General features: G+C 38.2%; 1 protein-coding gene across 1 annotated transcript; it reads left to right on the top strand.

The window, feature by feature from the left end:
* The first annotated feature begins 6,901 nt into the window (after positions 1-6,901).
* On the top strand, positions 6,902-10,389 carry LOC139184632 (olfactory receptor 13C7-like). Its single transcript, XM_070795222.1, has one exon. It carries the CDS (start codon positions 7,380-7,382, stop codon positions 8,340-8,342), a length of 963 nt encoding a protein of 320 aa, XP_070651323.1. The 5' UTR covers positions 6,902-7,379; the 3' UTR covers positions 8,343-10,389.
* Positions 10,390-14,101: the final 3,712 nt, after the last annotated feature.

Here is a 14,101-nt window from a genome sequence, read left to right as displayed (position 1 = left end):
ATTTCTCTGTTTTTTTGGGTCATGAAACTCCTAGGTGCATATATTTTTTTCAGGTAAATTAATATAATTTTACTCAGTACTGAGTGATAATTTTTTTCCTGTCATATATATGTAGATGGTACCCAACTTCTGATGTTTTAACTTGTTTGTTTGACTCGATGATGGTAACAAAGTCGTACCACTCAGAGGAAAGTGTACTTCAAATTTTGAATTTTTATCTTTTCCTGGCCTAGTGATACATGATACTCTGCTGAGATACTGGGTAGCAGCCACCGCAGCTCACAGTCAGCTAAGCAATCATGAGTGTCAGCAACTGATACAGCCATTCTGAACCCAGACAACTCCTCTGCTTTTCACTTTAAGTACAGTATTCAATAAGTTACATGATAATATTAAACACTTTATATTATAAAATAAGTTTTGTGTTAGATGATTTTGCCCAACTATAGACTAATGTATGTAAGTGTTCTGAGATTGTTTAAGGTAGGCTAGGCTAAGCATATAATCATTAGGGATTTGATTTAGGTCATACCTTAATGGTCTAGTGGTTTCCCTTGCTTTCTTCAATTTAAGTCTGACTTTGGCAATAAGGAATTCATGATCTGAGCTACAGTCATCTCCTGGTCTTGTTTTTGCTGACTGTATAGGGCTTCTCCATCTTTGGCTGCAAATAATAATTTTGGTGTTGACCATATGGTGACATCCATGTGTAGAGTGTTCTCTTGGGTTTTTGGAAGAGGGTATTTGCTATGACCAGTGTGTTCTCTTGGCAGAACTCTATTAGCCTTTGCCCTGCTTCATTCTGTAATCCAAGACCAAATTTACCTGTTACTCCAGGTGTTTCTTGGCTTCCTACTTTTGCATTCCAATCCCCTAAAATGAAAATGATATCTTTTTTGGGTGTTAATTCTAGGAGGTCTTGTAGGTCTTCATAGAACCATTCAACTTCAGCCTCTTCAGCATTACTGGTCAGGGCATAGGCTTGGATTACCATGATATTGGATGGCTTGCCTTGGAATCAAAGAGATCATTCTGTCGTTTTTTGAGATTGCATCCAAGTAATGTATTTCAGACTCTTGTCGACTATGATAGATACTCCATTTCTTCTAAGAGATTCTTTCCCACAGTAACAGATATAATGGTCATCTGAGTTAAATTCACCCATTCCAGTTCAATTTGTTTGCTGATTCCTAAAATGTCGATGTTCACTCTTGCCATCTCCTGTTTGACTACTCCCAATTTGCCTTGATTCATGGACCTAACTTTGGCCACCTCATGCGAAGAGTTGACTCATTGGAAAAGACTCTGATGCTGGAAGGGATTGGGGGCAAGAGGAGAAGGGGACGACAGAGGATGAGATGGCTGGATGGCATCACTGACTTGATGGACATGAGTCTGAGTGAACTCCGGGAGTTGGTGATGGACAGGGAAGCCTGGTGTGCTGTGATTCATGGGGTTGCAAAGAGTTGGACACGATGAGGGACTGATCTGCTCTGATGCAATATTGCTCTTTACAGCATCAGACCTTGCTTCCATCACCAGTTACATCCACAACTGGGTGTTGTTTTGGCTTTGGCTCCATATCTTCATTCTTCTTTGAGTTATTTCTCACTAATCTCCAGTAGCATATTGGGCACCTACCGAGCTGGGGAGTTCATCTTTCAGTGTCCTATCTTTTTGCCTTTTCATACGGTTCATGGGGTTTTCAAGGCAGGAATAGGAGGTGGTTTGCCATTCCTTTCTCCAGTGGACCATATTTTATCATTTTCAGGGACTAGATCTGATAGACAGAGTGCCTGATGAACTATGGACGGAGGTTTGTGACGTTGTACAGGAGACAGGGAGCAAGACTATCCCCAAGAAAAAGAAATACAAAAAAGCAAAATGGCTGTCTGAAGAGGCCTTGCAAATAGCTGTGAAAAGAAGAGAAGCCAAAAGCAAAGGAGGAAAGGAAAGATATACCCATTTGAATGCAGAGTTCCAAAGAATAGCAAGGAGAGATAAGAAAGCCTTTCTCAGTGATCAGTGCAAAGAAATAGAGGAAAACAATAGATTGGGAAATGCTAGAGATCTCTTCAAGAAAATTAGAGATACCAAGGGAACATTTCATGCAAAGATGGGGTCAAAAATGACAGAAATGGTAGGGACCTAACAGAAGCAGAAGATATTAAGAAGAGGTGGCAAGAATACACAGAAGAACTGTACAAAAAAGATCTTCATGACCCAGATAATCACGATGGTGTGATCACTGACCTAGAGCCAGACATCCTGGAATATGAAGTCAAGTGGGCCTTAGGAAGCATCACTACGAACTAAACTAGTGGAGGTGATGAAATTCCAGTTGAGCTATTTCAAATCCTGAAAGATGATGCTGTGAAAGTGCTGCACTCAATATGTCACCAAATTTGGAAAACTCAGCAGTGGCCACAGGACTGGAAAAGGTCAGTTTTCATTCCAATCCCTAAGAAGGCAATGCCAAAGAATACTCAAACTACTGCACAATTGCATTCATCTCACACACTAGCAAACTAATGCTCAAAATTCTCCAAGCCAGGCTTCAACAGTATGTGAACCATGAAATTACAGATATTCGAGCTGGATTTAGAAAAGGAAGAGGGACCAGAGATCAAATTGCCAACATCCACTGGATCATCAAAAAAGCAAGAGAGTTCGAAAACCAAGAGCAAGAAACATCTATTTCTGCTTTATTGACTATGCCAAAGCCTTTGACTGTCTGGATCACAATAAACTGTGGAAAATTCTTCAAGAGATGGGAATACCAGAACACCTGACCTGCCTCTTGAGAAATATGTATACCGGTCAGGAAGCAACAGTTATAACTGGGCATGGAACAACAGACTGTTTCCAAATCTGAAAAGGAGTACATCAAGGCTGTATATTATCACTCTGTTTATTTAACTTATATGCAGAGTACACCATGAGAAACACTGAGCTGGATGAAGCATAAGGTGGAATCAAGATTGCCAGGAGAAATATCAATAACCTCATATATGCAGATGACACCACCCTTATGGCAGAAGGTGAAGAAGAACTAAAGAGCCTCTTGATGAAAGTGAAAGAGGAGAGTGAAAAAGTTGGCTTAAAGCTCAACATTCAGAAAACAAAGATCATGGCATTCAGTCCCATAACTTCATGGCAAATAGATGGAGAAACAGTGGAAACAGTGGCTGACTTTATTTTTTGGGGCTCCAAAATGGCTGCAGATGGTGACTGCAGCCATGAAATTAAAAGACGCTTGCTCCTTGGAAGAAAAGTTATGAGCAACCTATACAGCTTATTAAAAAGCAGAGACATTACTTTGCCAACAGAGGTCTGTCTCGTCAAGGCTATTCATATATGCATGTGAGAGTCTCACTATAAAGAAAGCTGAGCGCTGAAGAATTGATGCTTTTGAACTGTTTTGTTGGAGAAGACGCTTGAGAGTCCCTTGGACTGCAAGGAGATCCAGCCAGTCCATTGTAAAGGAAATCAGTTTTGAATGCTCAAAGTATCGCACAATTGCACTCATCTCACATGCTAGTAAAGTAATGTTCAAAATTCTCCAAGCCAGGCTTCAACAATATGTGAATCGTGAACTTCCAGATATTCAAGCTGGATTTAGAAAATGCAGAGGAACCAGAGATCAAATTGCCAACATCCGCTGGATCATTGAAAAAGCAAGAGAGTTCCAGAAAAACATCTATTTCTGCTTTATTGACTATGCCAAAGCCTTTGACTGTGTAGATCACAACAAACTGTGGAAAATTCTTAAAGAGATGGGAATACCAGACCACCTCACCTGCCTCTTGAGAAACCTATATGCAGGTCAGGAAGCAACAGTTACAACTGGACATGGAACAACAGACTGTTTCCAATCGGAAAAGGAGTACATCAAGGCTGTATATTATCACCCTGCTTATTTAACTTATATGCAGAGTACATCATGAGAAATGCTGGGCTGGATGAAGCCCAAGCTGGAATCAAGATTGCCGGGAGGAATATCAATAACCTCAGATATGCAGATGACACCACCCTTATGGCAGAAAGTGAAGGAATCTAAAGAGCCTCTTGATGAAAGTGAAAGAGAAGAGTGAAAAAGTTGGCTTAAAACTCAACATTCAGAAAACTAAGATCATGACATCTGGTCCCATCACTTACTTCATGGCAAATAGGTGGGGAAACAGTGACCTACTTTATTTTGGGGGGCTCCAAAATATCTGCAGATGGTGACTGCAGCCATGAAATTAAAAGACGTTTGCTCCTTGGAAGAGAAGTTATGACCAACATAGACAGCTTATTAAAAAGCAGAGACATTACCTTGCTGACAAAGGTCTCTCTAGTCAAAGCTATGGTTTGTCCAGTAGTCATGTATGGATGTGAGAACTGGACCATAAGAAAAGCTGAACACGAAAGAATTGATGTTTTTGCACTGTGGTGTTGGAGAAGACTCTTGAGAGTCCCTTGGACTGCAAGGAGATCCAACCAGTCCATCCTAAGGGAATCAGTCCTGAATATTCTTTGGAAGGATTGATGCTGAAGCTGAAACTTCAATACTTTGGCCACCTGATGTGAAGAACTGACTCATTTGAAAAGACCCTGATGCTGGGAAAGATTGAAGGTGGGAGGAGAAGAGGACGACAGAGGATGAGATGCCTGGATGGCTTCACCAAATCAATGGATGTAAGTTTGAGTAAATTCTGGGAGTTGGTGATAGACAGGGAGGCCTGGCGTGCTGCAGTCCATGGGCTCGCAAACTGTCGTACACTACTGAGCGGCTGAGCTGAACTGATGATTTCCGTTTTTCTTTCTTTTTCTGAAATGAATCTTTACAACTCTTCCCCACTACTTCCTACTTATTTTTTGTATAATATTCTTACCTTCTGCACACACAACAGGTAGCATGTCCTGTTGGAACTTCAGTTTCTAAAAATGCTGTAGTTTTATTTATTTATTTTTTAATTTTATTTTATTTTTAAACTTTACATAATTGTATTAGTTTTGCCAAATATCAAAATGAATCCGCCACAGCTATACATGTGTTCCCCATCCTGAACCTCCTCCCTCCTCCCTCCCCATACCATCCCTCTGGGTCGTCCCAGTGCTCTAGCCCCAAGCATCCAGTATCGTGCATTGAACCTGGACAGGCATCTCGTTTCATACATGATATTTTACATGTTTCAATGCTATTCTCCCAAATCTTCCCACCCTCTCCCTCTCCCACAGAGTCCATAAGACTGTTCTATACATCAGTGTCTCTTTTGCTGTCTCGTACACAGGGTTATTGTTACCATCTTTCTAAATTCCATATATATGCATTAGTGTACTGTATTGGTGTTTTTCCTTCTGGCTTACTTCACTCTGTATAATAGGCTCCAGTGGGAATGCAAACTAGTACAGCCACTATGGAGAACAGTGTGGAGATTCCTTAAAAAACTGGAAATAGAACTGCCTTATAATCCAGCAATCCCACTGCTGGGCATACACACTGAGGAAACCAGAAGGGAAAGAGACACATGTACCCCAATGTTCATTGCAGCACTGTTTATAATAGCCAGGACATGGAAGCAACCTAGATGTCCATCAGCAGATGAATGGATAAGAAAGCAGTGGTACATATACACAATGGAGTATTACTCAGCCATTAAAAAGAATACATTTGAAGCAGTTCTAATGAGGTGGATCTAAAAATGCTGTAGTTTTAGATACAAGAACACTCATCACTATATATAACTTATTTCATTCCAGTGTCTTACCATCTTCTTTGTATCCAGAGAGTAAGTTCAATTTTGACCTAAGTGTCACAGATTACTACCATGTCTTTCCATCAGATATAGTCAATTCTAATTTTCATGTCAATGATTTTACCTGGCTAACAATTCTAAATTTGTACTTCCCAAAGGGTGTAGAATCAGATTTGTTTTGTGAGTTACATATTACATATTAGCAACTTTGTTTTAATTGCTTCTAAGGGACTTCATCCCCAAAGTACTAGAAATTTTCTAAATTCTACTCAAACCAGACTGTGAACTTTAAATTGCTTTTGGGATTAAAAACATCCTCAAAGCAGCAAAGATCTTAAGTTGTTTTGGTACTCCATTGGCTGATGCTTTACTAGTGAAATAAATGACTGTAAAAAGCTCTAGCTTTCATTTTACTGAAAGTCAGTTCTGTTTTGCTAGTGGTTAGTTGCCTTTTTTTCCCCACAATGTAGAAATGACAGCTACTTTATATTAATGAAAAAAAAAGATAAACAAATAGTTCTTCTTTTAGTTGTTTTACTGAATTTTACTGAATTTACTGGGTTGGAATTTATGAGACTAGCAATCTCATAAAAAAGTAAGTCAACTTCTGTTTCTGTTTTAATATAAAAATACTGATACAAGTAATTATAACATATTGCTAATGTTTAAGAATATTTTAGAATGACTCACCTCTCTTTATTATAGGTTTTCTGAATATGCAGTGAGAGGATCATCAGCAGAGCAGCTCTTAGAGCAGAAGTTAAGCTGCTAGATTTCTGTGGAGGGAGAAGCTAATCTATATTTTCTCAAATGTGGAGGTAAAAGAGTAAATTCCCTGTCCCTTAAATCTTTCAGTTCATATATACATATATTTTGTTTTGACTGGAGATTATGACTGGTGCACTAAAGTTTTCTGAGATCAACTTGTTATTCTTTATCTGGCAGGAAAATAGAGTTACTTAGATTTCCCAATTTGTACCAAAAGAGACTAAGAAGAATAATTGTATATAAAATATTTTCTTTTATAAGTATTACTAATGCCTTAATTAATATTTTAGGATATTATAGGTATACATTTCTCCTCAAATTAGAAATTACCAAACATCCTTTTGCTAAAGATGTAGCTTTTTCGTTTGTTTTTCTAGTTGCAATCTATTTGCAACTGAGGTTATATTACTGTTGATGCAGGATTACACATACCATTTGATTTTAGTAGCTGTAAAACAATTATTTTTGTTATGGAAAACATTAGTTGTATTCTGGAATGTTTGATCAAAATGTTATGGTGACATTGCATTCAAAATAATTTCAAACTCATAATGTGAGACATAATTCTAACCCAGCTGTATTTGTTCGGAATTTCTTCTAAAAAGGACACATTTTCTTTTCTTTGAATTTAAGCCTTCTTCATGAGTTCTGAAAGTCTAACTGATTTTAGCTTAGAGGATTTTAGCATATTCTTATGCTATCTGTGTATCCAATTATAGGTCCACATTACCCATAAGGGAAACCACTTAAGGATGCAAACAGCTCTTACAAACACTGCGGTAACAGATCCGCATGTATTCCAACTGCTGCAGAATTTCTTTTGTTGAAAGAAAATGAGAAAGATCATTAGTTAATGGAAAGACCATTAATATGGGAAAGACCAATCAGTCTTCTGTTACAGAATTTGTCCTGCTGGGGCTTTCTGGCTACCCAGAGCTTGAAGCCATTTATTTCGTACTGGTGTTATTTATGTACCTGGTGATCCTGCTGGGAAATGGTGTCATCATCATTGTAAGTGTCTGTGACTCTCACCTGCATACCCCCATGTACTTTTTCCTCAGTAACTTATCATTCTTGGATATTTGCTACACCAGTTCTTCTATCCCCTTATTTCTTAGCAGTTTCTTAACTACAAAGAAGACCATTTCCTTCTCCGGATGTGGAGTACAAATGTTTCTCTCTTTTGCTATGGGAGCCACGGAGTGTGTCCTTCTAAGCATGATGGCATTTGACCGCTATGTGGCCATCTGCAACCCTTTGAGATACCCCATCATTATGAGCAAGAATTCGTATGTGCCTATGGCTGCAGGGTCCTGGATTGCAGGGGGTGTCAATTCTATGTTGCAAACCTCTCTTGCAATGCAGCTTCCTTTCTGTGGGGATAATGTCATTAATCATTTTACTTGTGAAATCTTGGCTGTCTTAAAATTGGCCTGTGCTGATATCTCCATAAATGTTATTAGCATGGTTGTTGCTAACATGATTTTTCTTGTGGTCCCAGTACTTTTTATTTTCATTTCCTATGTTTTCATTCTCTCTACCATCCTGAGGATTCCTTCTTCAGAGGGAAGGCGCAAAGCCTTCTCCACCTGCTCTGCCCACTTAACAGTGGTGATTATATTCTATGGAACCATCCTCTTCATGTATGCAAAGCCCAAGGCTAAAGATTCCTCTGGTGCAGACAAAGTCCAAGTCACAGACAAAATCATCTCTCTCTTCTATGGAGTCGTGACACCTATGCTCAATCCCCTTATCTACAGTTTAAGGAACAAAGATGTGAAGGCAGCTGTGAAGAATATACTCTGTCAGAAATGCTTCTCAGGGGGAAAGTGAATGTTGCTTTAAAAAATTCATTTACTCTGAATGCAGGACTAGTTCTCACCTGTAAGTTCCAAAATAAATGTAAGGATTGGTAGCACCATTAATTCTTGAAATTCTCATTTTTCTGTTCCTAGGGTCTAAATGTGAGAGAAATCTAAGGCCCACGTTCTTCATGACTCTCTTAAAGAGAAAAGGGAAAGAAATCTATGGGTAGAAAAGATTCTCATCCAAACCACAATTAGTTTAACTCTAGAATGATGAGTTCTATAATCTTATGTAAACAGAAGTAGCATTTAACTAGTTTAACCGCTTATCTTCTATGTGCATCAATTTTCTAGTTTCAAAACTTTCCTAGGAAGGTAAAGTACAAAGTGCCTTTTAAGGGTCAGAGTGCTACATAAATTCAGCACTAAATGATTCATTGCCAGGGTCCAGCCCCGGTGGATCCAGGGAATTTGAAGCGGGGACGGCGTCAGCGAGGATCAGGAAACAATTGCTTAATTAAACGTTAATTAAGGATATAAAGAGTAATAGAATAAGGATAGCTCAGTGAGAAAATTCAGTGGAGAAAAGAGGCTGAATAATTCAGCCACAAAGTGAGAGAAAGAACGACATGGGGAGACCAAGTTTCAGTGAACAAGGCCCGCACTTTATTTTCCAAAGTAGTTTTTATACCTTAAGTTATGCATAGAGGATAATGGGGGAAGGGGTAGAGTCATGCAATAAGCCAGGCAGTATGTTTCTTCCTGCAAACTTATCATATGCAAAAGTTTAGGTGATTTGCATCATCTTCTGGCCCGGAGGCCTGTTAACTTTTAAGACCCTTTCTTCAGAAAACTTATTTTTCTCTAAAGGTGATTAGTCAGGCGCCACCCTCCAAAAGCATTAGATAAAGTTGCATTCCTACAGGGCAAAGGTGTGGTGGGCTATAACAAGAGAAAGAATTAACTCAAGGGTCCAAGGTTACAAACATTAAAGCTACTACTTACACCAATTATATTAATCAATACACTGCCAGGGACACAGCAGGTAAGGGATATGGAGACTTAGCAGCAAACATTGGCCCAAGAAGTGAAAAACCCTTCACCAATCCAATTTCTAATCAATCTTTTAACTGCTCAAAGGAATCTGTATTTAGACAGTTTAGAACATCTCATGCCCCTCACAGTTGGGAGGCCCTGAGCAATCACATGTGGCTGGAAAAACCTATTCATGCAGGCTAGAGGACTTCCAAAGGAGTTTGTAGGTTGAAACACTATCACACCAAGGAACTTTATTAACTGGAGCTGTAAGTTAACTCCTTTTTTCAGAGAGAGGTAGTGGGGGACAGCCCTCCATAAAGTCAAAGGTGTAGGTGAGAGCACAAATCAGAAAGTAGGCAGACTCTGGTTTTGGGGGTAGATGCTCGAGAATTTCCAGGGGGACTCCTGAGGCTCAATCCCGCCTTTGCGTATGCTGAGCCTCCTTCCTCATGACTTTTGCCACGGGCGGAGTTCCTCATGCTGGCTCCCAGCAATTCATAATGGGGTAGTGTTTGAATTTAGAGAGGGATGACCACTTTTGGGTGTTAGATACCTGGCTGTGTGTATATCATCAGATCAGATCAGATCCGTCGCTCAGTCGTGTCCGACTCTTTGCGACCCCATGAATTGCAGCACACCAGGCCTCCCTGTCCATCACCAACTCCCGGAGTTCACTGAGATTCACATCCATCGAGTCAGTGATGCCATCCAGACATCTCATCCTCTGTAGTCCCCTTCTCCTCCTGCCCCCAATCCCTCCCAGCATCAGAGTATTTTCCAATGAGTCAACTCTTCGCATGAGGTGGCCAAAGTACTGGAGTTTCATAGGAAAGAGTAGAAAAATGATGCTATTTTTCCTAGAGCTGATATTCTCTTGCCTGCAATCTGGCAAGCATACTTCTGTACAGAGTTGTCTGAAGGAATGTGAGGCTTTGTGCATACATCCCAACTGATGAGGAAATTTGATCTATTTTTGTTTCAACAGATGAGCAGTATGACTTTGAGTGAAAATTATAATTACTGTTAAGTGACATAAAAATTACTTAGTCTCTGAAGAACTTGGTTGTACAGTTCTCTGGGAACTTTGTAATAATGGATTTAAAGTGTCACAGATTAGGTATTTTTACTGTTACATGAATTTCCTGTAAAATATGAGCTTTCCATTCATTCATTGAGTCATCTCTTCCTTAATTCAATTATTCAATCAACCAGTGTTTACTGAGTATCTACTTTGTTTCAGGCATTATGCTACCTGTTAGCAATACATATATATACACACATACACACACATAAATATATATATATACACACATAAATATAAATATAAACAACATGGAAACGAAAACCAAAACATCACCAAGGGGTCACAATCTTGAGGAATATAGACTGACTTGAACAAAATATGAAGAATATTTAATATTAAATATTTTCCTTCTCCACTAGTTTCTAAACGGGTTCCTTTGTTTGCATTCAAAGGAAATGCATTCATAGTATGTTGGATCTGTATTGCACTGAAAGAGTGAGGGTAGAATAGGACATTCCAAGAAGTCAGATCTCTGATACCCCCTCACCCTCTAGCTGGCTCTGCCTTTGTTTCATATGTTCTGTGTTTCTTCATATTTTATTTGGCAAAAATAAAAGTTTCTGGGAAAAGTTTTAAAACTACTATGGTATACTATAGCATCCAGTAAGAGCTGTAAGAAAGAACTGGATACTTTTGGATTGGTGTTTTAGAGGGGTCATTTTGGAACTGCAGAGGTTGAAGTGGTACACCTCCTGCTGATAAATTCCTTGGTCACTTTCACATTTCTTGACCAGCCACTTGCCCTTACCTTGTTTTCCTTCCTGTAGGCTTCAGAGTACTGAGATCCACCCTTGCAGTTTTTATTCCCATCCTGATTGGTTATGGAACAAGGTTTCTCAAATAACTCATGATTCATTCTTTCCTTTAAAGTTTTACTTTAATTAATAGAGGCAACAGAGAAGAAAAAGAAGGTAGCATGAATGGGAACATTCCACAGGTTTAGAAAATCTTCCAGACTTTACCAGAATTAGCTCTGATATAAAAGAACCAATTTGACTCCTGAATGCGAATTTCTTTCCTCATTCTTTCCTTATATTTCTGTTCCTTTTTTGGTTTTAAACTTCACTAAGTACTTACTGTACATTTTTTTGTCACTAACACTATGCTCTGTAGTATTTCCCCCTCAACTGTTCAGTATTTACATTATTTTATCTTGTTCATTTGTGTTTACAAATATATTCATATATGAAAATGTAAAGAACATTTTAAGGAAACCTGGAGTCAAATAGTATAGTGTTAGACCATCTCTGAAATCACACATTCTCTGGGTTCTACAGTTATTAAAATCCAACTTGAAAAGATCAGTTGGTCAATGTGAGGTGAGTATAGAATGCAATCCTTTATATGAAAATGTTTGAAAACTTTAAGATACTAGACAAATGGGAAATATGATTATTTTATTCATTAGTTTCTCAATAGCAGATCAGGTCTCAAAACCAGATCCTGTATCACTATGAACTTCCCTATTAGAACTAATTTTGCATCCCATCAATTTTGTAAGGTAGTTATTCATTGTCCTTTATATCTGATTTCTTCTTTGTGGACCCATTGGTTTTTTAGTATCATGTTGTTTAGTCTCCATGTATTTGTTTTTTCCTATTTTTCTTTCTGTTTGATTTCCTAGTTTCATAATGCTAGGGTTAGAAAAGACACTTGAAATAATTTCTGTCCTCTTAAATTTGTAGAGACTTATTTTTGTATGTGGTTCATGCACACTTGAAAAGAATGTGTATTTTTTAATTTTTTTGAATGTAGTGTCCTGTAGGTGATGATTAAGTCTATCTGGTCTATTGTGTCTTTTTTGTTTGTTTGTCTCTTTAAAAATTTTTTTTAAATTGGAGGATAATTTCAATATTGTGTTGGTTTCTGCCCTACATCAACATGAACATCCCTCCCAGCTTCCATCCCATACCTCCCCTCTAGGTTGTCACAGAGCACCAGATTTGATTTCCCTGCATCATACAGCAAATTCCCACTATCTGTTTTACAGACAGTAATGTATATGTTTCAGTGCTACTATCTCAAATCCTATCCCTCCTTCTTTCCCCTACTGTGTCCCAAAGTCTGTTCTTTATGTCTGCATCTCCTTTGCTGCCCTGCAAATTTGTTCATCAGTGCCATCATTCTAAATTTCACCCTATATGTTTTGATTAGAGCAGTTAGTCCAGTGCCATTGAAAGTAATTATTGATAGATATGTACTTATTGCCATTTTAACCCTGTTTTCCAGTTGATTTTGTAGTTCATTTTTGTTTATTTTTTTCTTCTTTTTCTTTTTTGATTTGATGGTTTTCTTTGATTTTTATGCTTGAGTTACTTTTTTTTTTTTTTTTTGGGTGTGTGTGAATCTATTGTAGTTTCTGATTTCTGGTTACCCTAGTTTTCAAGAATGTTAACCCACAATAATACCTACATGCTTCAGACTAATAGTCATATAAATTAAAATGCATTCTAAAAGATCTATGTTTTTTTTACTTTCCTCCCCCAAATTTTGTGATTTTCCTTTCCTACTTTACATGTTCATGTTTATTATTTATTGTAGCTATAATTGCTTTTACAAATTTTTGTTTGTTTGTTTTTTTAAATCTATGTACTGGCTTAGAGTGAGATTCAGTCCTTTTGTATATTTGCCTATCCTATTGTGATTTTTCCTCTCCCTATAGACTCTTGCTTCTTTGCTGTCTGGAGAGGACCTTTCAGTATTTCTTTTAGGTTAGGTTTAGTATTGCTGTAATCTTTTAAGTTTTGCTTGCCTGAGAAATCCTTTATTTTTCCTCCTAGTCTTAATGATAATGTTGCTGAGGAGAATATCCTGGAGTTCAGGTTTTTTTCCTTCCAGGATTTTGAATATTTCATGCCGCTCCCTTTCTGCCTGAAAAGTTTCTGCAGATAAATCAACTGATAGCCTTATGGAGGTTCTCTTGTAACTGACTGTTTATCTCTTGATACCTTTAGAATCCTCTCTTTAATTTTTGCCATTTTAATTAGTTATGATATGTCTTGATGTGAGTTTGTTTGATTTCATCTTGTTTGGGACCCTCTGTGATTCCTTCATCTAACCCTTTTTTAGATTTGGTAAGTTTTCAGTCATAATTTCTTTATATACATTTTCAATCATCTTCTTTCTCTGTTCTCCTTCTGGAACATATTATGCCTAGGTTGGCACTCTTTATATTTTATCATAGATCTTGTATATTGCATGTATTATATATATATATGACAATGCTGCTGCTGCTGCTATGTTTCTTCAGTTGTGTCCAACTCTTTGTGACCCTGTGGACTGTAGCCCTCCAGGCTCCTCTATCCATGGAATTCTCCAGGCAAGAATACTGGAGTGGGTTGCCATTCCCTTCCCCAGGGTATCCTCCCCACCCAGGGATCAAACCTGGGTCTCCTGCATTGCAGACAGATTCTTTACCATCTCAGTTACCTCAGAAGCCCATATATGGGACGATAATAGTTGACAAACCTAGACAGCATATTAAAAAACAAAGACATTACCTTTCTGACAAAGGTCTGTATAATCAAAGCTATGGTTTTTCCAGTAGTCATGTATAGATGTGAGAGCTGGACCATAAAGAAAGCTGAATGAGTGGGTGAGTGAAGTCGCTCAGTCATGTCCAACTCTTTGCGACCCCATTTCCTAAAGGAAATCAGTCCTGAATA

This window comes from Bos indicus, chromosome 8 (genome assembly GCF_029378745.1).
Source record: "Bos indicus isolate NIAB-ARS_2022 breed Sahiwal x Tharparkar chromosome 8, NIAB-ARS_B.indTharparkar_mat_pri_1.0, whole genome shotgun sequence".
NCBI lineage: Eukaryota > Metazoa > Chordata > Mammalia > Artiodactyla > Bovidae > Bos > Bos indicus.
This window is presented reverse-complemented; position numbering and strand designations above follow the sequence as displayed.